Source organism: Cynocephalus volans, chromosome 5 (assembly GCF_027409185.1).
Source record: "Cynocephalus volans isolate mCynVol1 chromosome 5, mCynVol1.pri, whole genome shotgun sequence".
Lineage (NCBI taxonomy): Eukaryota > Metazoa > Chordata > Mammalia > Dermoptera > Cynocephalidae > Cynocephalus > Cynocephalus volans.
In genome coordinates, this window is record NC_084464.1 from 105,035,844 (window position 1) to 105,046,808 (window position 10,965).

At 30.0% G+C, this 10,965-nt stretch overlaps 1 protein-coding gene across 3 annotated transcripts in view; it reads left to right on the forward strand.

Moving 5' to 3' along the window:
* The window catches only part of GRIK2 (glutamate ionotropic receptor kainate type subunit 2), a 636,972-nt gene extending 628,812 nt beyond the window's left edge, over nt 1-8,160 (forward strand). Inside the window, exon 16 of one of the 3 annotated variants that reach the window (XM_063096320.1) lies at nt 7,996-8,160. In XM_063096320.1, the coding sequence (XP_062952390.1) occupies nt 7,996-8,160 (165 nt within the window). Of the gene's footprint in view, nt 1-3,876; nt 3,925-5,494; nt 5,615-7,995 lie in introns of those variants that run through there. The other 2 variants (XM_063096321.1, XM_063096322.1) reach the window with 2 other exon arrangements.
* The last annotated feature ends 2,805 nt before the right edge of the window (nt 8,161-10,965 follow it).

Genomic DNA, 10,965 nt, shown 5'->3' on the forward strand with positions numbered 1-10,965 from the left:
TTATATGTGTGTGTGTATATATATGAAATATTGTTCAGATATTGAATTTGTGAGGTAGGTGTCCCATCTTGAACACACATTTTTGTTCTAACTTTCCTCTAAGATGGTTGAAATACACTTTAAGTACTATGTGGTAGTGTTTTACAGAACATAGTCCATTTTAATCAATATAGTTGTTTCTATTACAAAACACTGATAGATCTTATCCAGGATAATCTCTAAATAATAATATTTTTGAACTGATCAAAACTTTTTTCTTTTTTTGAGGGCACATAGAATGTTCTTTCATCTAACAGTTGAATAAGAAATGTAGCAGATGGCTATAACTCAGAGTAGTAGAAGCAGAAATGAATGAAACATTGCAATTTGGGGAATGATAAAGAGAAAAATCAGAGAGGTTGAGTTCAAACTTGCAAGATCTTGGAGGAAGTAGTATTTATAAAGAAAACATGTTTCAAAACTGTCTGAATATGTATTTCCTGGAAACAGAAGAATGAAAACCAGTTGTTCATAGATCCCTATAAGGAATTGCATTCAGAATGTTGAAGAATTTGTTCTAAAGGAGCAATGATTTTTAAAAGAATCTATTTATTGAATAAGGTATAGGGATTCAAACAATGTTATGAATTATCAGTAGAGATTTTATTTCAATATTACATTTTTCCTAGTAATGCCATTTACAAACGACAAAATATCTGTACTTTTCACTAACTGTATTTAATGTAAGAAATTTAAGCTGCATTTAACTTTTCAGGAGTTAAAAGTTTTAAGTAAATTTTCAGTGTAAGGAAATTTAGCTGTAAAGCATGTTGTTCATTAGAAGTTAAAATTTGAAGTAAACTTTGAACAAATAGTCCATTTTGTATTGTTTTACATCACTGCCTTTCTCTGAGAGCAATGTCTCTCAATTTCCATTAGTAACCTCTATAAGAACTTTTAAAAACATCTTTACATGTACATATATTGAAGTGCTAATCTTCACTTTGCTCACTAATCTACTTCCGAATTAGATTATCATAAACAAATGATTTTCAAGTCATTTGTCTGAAAACCTATATTCTTTTTATTCCCACAGATAATGTTTTTAAATTAAAATTGTTGCTTGACAGATAATTTTACTACCATATTTTTATAAATGACTTTAGAGTTTTAAAATGTAGTACTTCATTTGAATACAAAACTACCCTGAAAGCTGTGAAAATATTATCAACTATATTGTGAAGGTGAATATAATAAGTGTCTCATCAAGTATGTTTCTCAAGGTCAAAGATGCCTATTTCTAACACTGTTTAAACTGTACTTTACTGTACAAACGGAATAGAATATTTAACTATTTTTCTTGATAGGCTTTCTCCCTGAAGTTATACTAAGAAAATGTGTGGATTAGGTGTTTGAATTAGATAAACATTGTGGGCTTTAATCATAAGCTCTGTCTAATTATTTCAGTTTTGTAGAAATTAAGCAGGAGTTTTACAATGAAAAAGACTTGAAAGCACAACTCAACTTTGTTTAGCTTTGGATAAAATTAATTTGTCTTTTAATACTTTTTTCATAAATAAATAAAGTTACAAACTCTTGATGAAAGTGTTTTAATAATTAAGATGGTTAATGTACATAGAGGTTTTTTTGTTGTTTTTTTTTTCATGTAACTGGCTGTAATTACATATAATAAACAGCTGTAATTACATCATTATAATTATTATTACTGGTAAAGCTGATACATTTTAACTGCTGGACCTTGGAAAAAGAGAGCTTTTCTAGTATTAAGCATTAGTTATTTGGATATTATAACGTTTTTTTAAAATTGTATTATTAAGACTACCAGCCAGAATGTGATGATTAACATTGCTTTTCTTAAAATGCCTTTCTCAGTTGTACTGACTAAAGTGGTGTTGAAGCTTATCAGACCTTATTTATTGATTTTTTTTTTTTTTTTTAGCTTAAACAGGGGAAGCGTAATGTATAATGATGCTCCATTTTTCTCTGTCTCTTTGTATTTGCAAAACTCAATTCGAACATATTGGGTAACTCTTTCTCTAAGAGTCAAGGTTCTGAGAATATTTTAATCTTAGGTTATGTTTATTACTGTATAATAATTCATGCTAAAGCCCAGTATGCTTTGTCATTTGATTCACTGAGAAGGATAAATTTTCCCCCTATTTTTTCTCTGTCTGCTTTATTATTTAATATTCAAAAAATTAACACTTAGAAATAATGGAGTCCAGGCTAAAAGTTCAGCTGAGAATAAAATCATAATTAAAGAGACATGCTCATTTAATAAGCATTCATAGAATAAAAGTCAAGATAACAGGGTTTCTGTTTTAACTCTGATACTTGTGCTCCTAACCTTAGATATATAACTTGATTCTTAAGTTTTAATTTTCCTAGCTGTAAAGTAACATTGATTAAGCAGTAGGACAACTAAAGACCCTACCTATGAAGTCCCTTCTGACTGCCGTATATCTTAGGTAAATAATAACTTTTTCAAAATGATAGCTGCTCTAAAACTAGATATTAAGATCAAAGTTCCTATATATTTTTTAACATGAGTGTTTTAGCCAGTCATTTGTCATCTCTCATTGCTTCACTGTTATATTTATTTGGCTTTAGGTCAATTCATACTTCTGATGTATGGCATTAGTTGTTTGATGTTTTTAAAAGGCTGCCAATTAAAAATAGTATAAATCAAAAGGAAAAATTAAATGTTATGTTAAATTAAGCTTAGCTTTCTTATTTAATACTCCAATGGTTATATGTAATATTATATATTACATTCTAGATATGTTTTATTCCATTTTAGTTATTATTTAGTTAGTTTAGTTGTTATCTAATGTGAGATAATTTTCTGCAATTGATCACAGTGATTGTTTTGATTTGCCTCCATTACATATGATTCATAATTCTTGGGCAAATGGCCTATGGAATCAGAAATTAATTAGAAAGTGTCTAAGAATGGATTATATGTATATCCATAATTATATTTATATCCATAATTAGTTAACAAATTAGTTAACAAATAATTTAAGTGGCAAGCACAAAACAAAACAGACTGGTTGATATGTGCTAGTATATATAAGAATGTATAGCTACAATATCTGATAGAAGCAGCTGTAGGATATTTTGGTAGAGCTTAGAGTAAGAACTGTATGCAAAAAACGTATGGAAATTATGATTATTCTTCATAAATATCAGAATACCATTTAGTTAATTTTATACTATCAAAGAATAGGACAGCAATATTCATAAAATAGAGTTTCCCTTTAAAGTAAATACTAAATGCATCCTGGAAAGTAGCGTATATTTTATGATTATTTTTTGTTCGGTTAGTAAATTAATATATACATTTAACATAAGAGTGATTAGCTTAAAAGTTTAAAAAAGTGGTTATTTTTTTTAGTTACTTAAAAAAAAAGACATTGCTAAATATAATGTTTTTTAACCTAAAAATGACGTTTAAGTATGTGTTTAATATGGAGCATGGTTACAACTAGATTTCTAATACTAAAAAAAAATCTGTGCTTCTGCAAATGCTGTCACAGCATGTTATCATATAAATATACCTATAAATTTAAAAGTTAAGCTATTAAGAACAAATTATTCTGTAACAACAATAATGATATTACTGAAAACATTTATCTGTGGACCACTTATATCTTTTCTTATTATACTCAAAATACAAAACAGAGCTTTAAAAAAAGGCAATGTAAATATCGCCAAGTTTATACTTTTAAGTTTCCAGATCTTTATCATTACGAGTACTAGAGATGTGTAAGTACAGGTTGCCTCATTAAATATGATGGATTTTATACAGAGTTTTACTAATTTAAATGCAATTATACGTGCTAACAGCTCAAAGATTTAAATTTTCATTTTCAGGAATCTTCTATTTGGTTAGTGCCACCATACCATCCAGACACTGTTTAGTAAACTTTTGAAACTTACTAAAAGAGGTTTTTAATAATGGTTAGTATCCTTGTGCCTTTCTATTTTCTTTTTGTAGTCTGTTTTATTAATGTGCAGAAACATTTTATTGTTGCTTTCACCCTAAGGAACTTACCTTAATGACACAAGGCGTATGTTGCTACCCCTAAGGGGAAGTGATTTGAAAAGCAAGATAACTTTTTTTCTTTATTTCCATGCTCCAGCCCTCTCTTTTTCCATCCCTTTGTCCTTCTCTCCCTTCCTTTCTTCATTTCTTTTATTGTTTCTACTACTTTTATTATAACCTGGGAAACACTTGTTACATGCACTTGGGTTTTTCAAAGACATTTCATAGTTTGATTTAAAAAAATAAAATAAATTTCAATCATTTGTATGAAGTAGGAAAGACAATTTATCTCTATCAAATGATAGCAAGTTAAAGCTTCATTTAAAACTCAGTGATTTTTTGGCAACATACAGCAGAGAAAATAACTATATTTCACAACACTGTACAGTTTCAACTTTGGATACTCACATAGATCAAAATATGTAATTTGCATTCCAGATCTCTAAAAAAAGGAAAAATATGTTTGCCCTGGTATCATGAATGAACAGTATTTGATAATATCATTAAAGTCCTTTAATTTGCCACGCTAATTCCAAAATCTTGCTCAAATCTAAAGGGTATCAGATTTCTATGATGAATTAGAAATATTCTGCAAGTAAGAGAAGCTGCTGTGTCACAGTGGCTTTATTAATAACCTAATATAAAACAATTTTTCAGGTAAACTTACATTGATAGGTCAAAAAGGAACTGGCAAAATTCAGCCTATTCAGACAGAAAATTAATAACTTTTTTTAATAACATTGAAATTTTGAAGTTACATAATCAGTTCTACCAATTGATTGATTATAGTTTGCTTGAATAAATTTTTTACTTTCTAATGGCCTTTTAAAATATATAATATATATTTTAAAATTTCTATAGGTAATGGTGGGTTAAGGATTAACAATTTTGAGATTTTTTTCTAAATTTGTAAATATAATTTACTTAAAACCATTTCAAAACATAAAAGACAAAACTATTCCTGTCTTTGACTGGAGCAGGTTTTTCATCTACATTTTATTACTCAGCATTATAAATTTAATATTATCTGAAACTACTTAAATATAGTTTTATGTGTCCTTATTTTTAGTCTGAAGTAAGTATAGGGTACTAAATACTCAACTTAGAAATAAAATTGAGTCATTTCATAATTGAATGCATATGTACATTTAAAAGATTTTTTTGCTATGAAAATGAGTTGCTTAGACAACTCTTAATATAGACAAAAAAGTAATTTTCTATTTTATTCTGTTTTGAAATTAATATACTCAAAATGTCTGAAGATCGAGATTGCCAAGAAGAGAGTGTTACAAATTATTTAACATTTGGAAATTTTTTGGTTTAAATGAAGGCTTATTTCCAACAATTAGTGTTATTCACATCCTATAGCATTTTTAAATGTCAATGAGATCAAGTTCTGACCTTGTTATATTATCTAATCAATTATTCTGTTAAATGTTTCAACAGAGAGCCAAGACTAAGTTACCTCAAGACTATGTATTCCTCCCCCTTTTGGAGTCAGATTTTTGCATTTCTGCAGTGTTGTCATCATCACCATCTTCATCATCATTCTCATCATGTTCTTAATAAGTACATCTAATAGTAGGTATTAAGCAACAAGCAACAGTGTCCATATACTGGCTGTCAGGTGCCATGTAAATCCTTTAATAGAAATATAATACTTCAATTTCAGAACTGTATAATTTAACACATAATAAATAATGCATGGCAGTGACTATAGTTAATGGGGAATTCATGAGTAGCATTTAATCATCACCCATTATATGTGCTAATACATTACTATTTTTATTAATTTAATGTTATTAAACGAATGCTAAAGTTCTGCCTAATTTAATTAGATAACTTGTATACAATGCATTTTGCTAAGCTTCCAATCCTGAAAAACTTTTATAGACAATTAAATTAGAGATGTTGTTAAATAAGAATTAAAATATTAGGGTCATGTGTAGCTACTGTTGTTCATTCAGTCAACACGGTACAAGCAGTGCTGTGAGAACTTGAGCTCTGCTCTTGACAGATCAGTGAATGACACAGAGAAGACTGAGAGGCCACATAGAAAAACATGATAATGAGTGAAAAATACTGAGGGGGGAAACTGAAACAAGTGAAAACACTTTGATTGGTCAGGTGGAAAGGACTTCCTAATTAAGCTAAAACTGGAGCCTTGTTCTGAGGTAAAGGATAAAGTTGCAGTGATGTGAAGGATGAACAAACTCATCAAGGCACCAGACCAAGGAGAAGCAAAGGAGAAAAACCTTGGAGATCCAAGCAGAGAAGGGTGTGTGCAGAGCAAGGAAAGAAAGAGATAGTGATGGAGGGAAAGGGCGGAGGGCTAGATCAGAGAAATCATGATGGGAAAAATAGTAGGTTTGGATTTGATCTGTTTCTTAGAGAAGAAAGTGCTATTAATAATTGTTGTTCAAAAAAAAATAGACTATCTAGTAATTGTGAGCTTTTAGAGAAGGAATAGGGAAGAATTAGAGTTAGGAAGACCACTAAGTAAACTGTTTAAGGAAGCCATCAGAGAAAAATGAGGATACAGCTGCAGATGGACGAGAAAGTAGCAGAGCAATGTCAAAATCACAAAACTCTGATGTCTGGTGGAAATCAGGAATAAGCTGTAGAAAGTCACTTTCCCCTTTTCTGAATTAGTTTTCCAAACACATAGATGCCTAATTAATTCAAAATGTCATTTTGAGTGTCCTAAAACATATGTAAGCAAAATAATTTTTTTTTAAAAAAGTAATATACATTTATGGTATTAGTTTTATTCTTTATTCTCTTGGAATCAGCCTAAGTTGATAAATATCAAAGCAGTAAAACATAAAGCAACAGATAACTCTTTACATGCACTTTTGATTAGGCATATTGCATTATGTTTTCATATCACTTTATAGAATTATATAAATTTTTCTTACTTATTCACATTTTTGGCTGTTGTCAACATTTTTGGTTATAGCATAGAAAAAGCCTAAGTCCCAGCCCATCTGAGTTTCAATTACAATATGCAGTTGGTCAATGAATCTGATTTATACATAACCGACACACATGTATCTCAACTAGGTGGGGTGAGAAACTAACAAAATTTTGTTTCGTATGTATGACTCTTTAATATTAATTTTGAGGAGCTGTAATAATGACCCCCAGATCTACAGAATTTCTAACAAATCTGTTGCCAATGAGATGGGAATTAAAAAAAGGAAATATTTATAGGATTTTTTTTTTTCCTCATGGGATAAATTATTTATCAGCTCTCAGTTACAAGCTAGTGATGACAAAAAAGTTCATATTTGTTCACGGATGTTTAATGTGTTACAAATTGTCATTTCATGATTAAATCATACTTGTTTCTAATCATCATCAATGTGTTTATAGGAATAATCACAAAAAAGATATAATGAAATGTCAGAAATTATTTTCCATATTTTTATGTCTGTGTGAGTGCTATTTTTGTTGTTTTGAGATGCACAATGAAGAATCAATGTTTAAAGAAAATTTGCATATCTCATGTTATAATCTGAAAAGTAGTACATCTCCTATATTATTATTTTTGTTTAAATATCAAAATGGATTTCTGATATAGAGTTGGGTATGTTTGTATTTCAATTTTAAGTTAGATTTCTATCTTATGCGAATCAAGTTCACATAGTGTCATCAGAAAATTTAGTTCTATATATCTGTAATATATACATTATTAGTTGGCAGTTCATTTCAGTGTCAGGTGGAGACTTTCTTTAAACTAGCCCACTTTGATAGACTATTTTAATTATCACGTGTTACGTAATAGAAGTGTAACAATTTGTTATAATTTTTATGATGATTTTTTTTTAAACCTTCAAGCCTTCTATGTTTGACACGTCTATTGAGAATGATTTTAATAATATTGTTTTTGGACAGCTACATTTTACCTGTTTTATAATATTCACTTTTTCTGTGTTCTTCTGTAGAGGTCCTTCTGTAGTGCCATGGTAGAAGAGCTGAGAATGTCCCTGAAGTGCCAGCGTCGGTTAAAACATAAGCCACAGGCCCCAGTTATTGTGAAAACAGAAGAAGTTATCAACATGCACACATTTAACGACAGAAGGTTGCCAGGTAAAGAAACCATGGCATAAAGCTGGGAAGCCAAACACCCAAGCACAAACTGTCGTCTTTTTTCCAAACAATTTAGCGAGAATATTTCCTGTGGAAATATGCAACTTGTGCAAAATAAAATGAGTTACCTCATGCCGCTGTGTCTATGAACTAGAGACTCTGTGATCTAAACAGTTGCAATGATTAGACTTGATTTCCAAGCATCATGGATCAACCAAGTTACACGGGGTTACACTGTTTATCATGGGTTCCTCCCTTCTTCTGAGTGAATGTTACATGTGCATTTTGTGGCTTGTTTCAAATGCAGTCCAGTGAGAAATTACAGGTTCCTTTTGAAGCCCAACTGTTGTCAGGAGATGGAATATCAATGTCCAACAGGGTAACCAGTGAAAAAGTCACAAGAATAAAAATACTTGGAATCAGCAAAAACTGTAGTGTTTCAAGAGACAGTGCAGTCTACCCAGATAATAGAGGTGATAATGTTACTAGCCCCCAACTACTCAGTATAATTATCATTCTGAATAGACAATATGTGTTCATAGGATGTGAAAAAAAAAAAAGTAATGCAAAACAAATCTGAATTCCATGGCAAATGGAATATAAGGCAGATCTTCATCAGTTGTTTTTCTTTCTTTTCCTTTTTTTTTTCTTTCTTATTTTGACAGTCTGTGTCACTGACTGAAATAGAAATGTCAATTACTAGGCCAATAATGTTTTTCTTAAACTCAACAAAGCAGGAAATTTAACATACAACTCAGCCAGATCCCTATCTATCCCACCCGACACCCTTTCCCTAACCCTACACCATGAATAAAAAAGCAACAGTTGGTTCAGCGATTCTGAGTTAAAACAATAATGTTTTGCAATCTTTGTCTTAAGTTATAAAAGAGGGCTGAGTATTGATGGCTATGTGGAAGACTGAAGATTTCATTCTAATATTCGGATATGTCAATCCAAACTTTTGTTCCTGCTAAATATGAACTTGATGGAGCCTGGGAAGATCTCAGTGATAGGTGAAAGGGGATTGGTCAGCTATAGAAAAGTATGTGAGAGAACTTTGAAGTGGACTGCATTTACCAATACAGTCACAATGTTAAATGAACAAAATTCTTGAGCAGTTTTTTTTTTCAAAAAAAAATGTTCAGGTTTATTTGTGGAAATGCAAGATTTCTATGAAAATAGTTTTTGTATGGAAATTTTTGTAATACTTTTTATCAACAAAATAAGAACATGTGTTTCTGTCAGGGGTGTGATGTCAAGCATGAATGGTAGTGCGTGTGCACCACCAACGTTTGGTGAAAACTATTTTTATCAAGAAAAAAAGGAATCATAGAAGAGAAATATTTTCAAGTTAGATAATATAAAGGCTAGGTGCACTACCACCACTGCTTACCATGCCACACCCCTGGTTTCCTTGAGGCTGAAAACATGCTGTAATGAACAATTGTGTGTAAAATGGTAAAGACACAGACCTCTTGACAACATTGTGATAACAGTTGAGTGCACACAGTTTGCTGTTTGAATCCAATGCACAAAATTAAAAAAAAAATCATTAAAATTATGTCCATTTTACTTTCAGCTTTGGCTTTCATTTATCTCTTGTATGTGTAAATGAGTGCACCATATATTCTTTGCATTAAGGGAAGAACAGATCCTGAATACTTCTAAATCATCAAAGATGGCCACTTCCCAACTACCTGAAGAAAAGAAGAAACAAGCTTGGGAGAGGAGCTACTCAGATTTAGGAAAAGCTGGACTGGGATATATAATGTAATCCTTAGGTTTATGGCATTTAATACAAGAAAAATAATAGTTCTAGTGGTGACAGCCATGATCTCACCTCTTTTGAATGAATATTGACTATGTTCATTGGGTTGTATAAGACAGTATGAGTATGGTGATCAGTGATATTATATTTGAAGTTCAACTCATCCAATTTAAGAATTCCTTGTGCATTGATAATTCAATGTAATTGAGCAAAAGGGAGAGGAAGATACAGGCTCAATATTAACAATTAGTATACTAATATTACTAATATTAGTAATGATGTGATTTAGATGTTAACACCATAGTAAAATATTTTTAAATTATAAATTACATATACTTTATGAAGCAAAACAGTTAGAATCAGAACTCCTGACAGAAAATAAATAAAAAAGCTCTGTAGAGTATTTCTTTAAATTCACAGACGTTACATAATCAAATTATATATCTAAATTAAATTAAAAATTAAATGCCCAATTGCTTTCTAAATTTCTAGTGTCATGGTGATTTTAAGTTAAAATTTATATTTCAATGATAATTTAGTCCCAAAATATAATTTTAGAGAGTAATGCAAACCACTGCTAAAAATCTCTGCATTTGTTTTTTAGTAGTAAAAAGCCTCAAATAAATACCTCATAAAAATGTTCAAATTTTGGATAATATTAAGCTTTTTATCAATCAGATTCTGATTTGATTTTAAAGCACTTTTAAAAATCAATCTCTTATTATATTAAGCAATATTAGATGATAGCCATTTCATAATGACATCTTTAATTATTTTTAAGCAATCAAATTATTTAGATAATTTGACAGTTCCTTTTCTCAAGTATTAAATGAATAAATTTTGAAAAGTATATAAAAACCTCCTGTATTTTAACTCTATGGGTAATATAGAACATATAAACAACATATGCTATTAATATTTGTTCCATTTCCTAAAATGTGTCTATATTATTGCCAGATATTTTATGACTCCTTAGGTGCTTATGCATATATGAAATACTAATCTTAATTTTAATAAAATCTTAATTACTTCCAAAATAAATTTCAATTAATAAAAT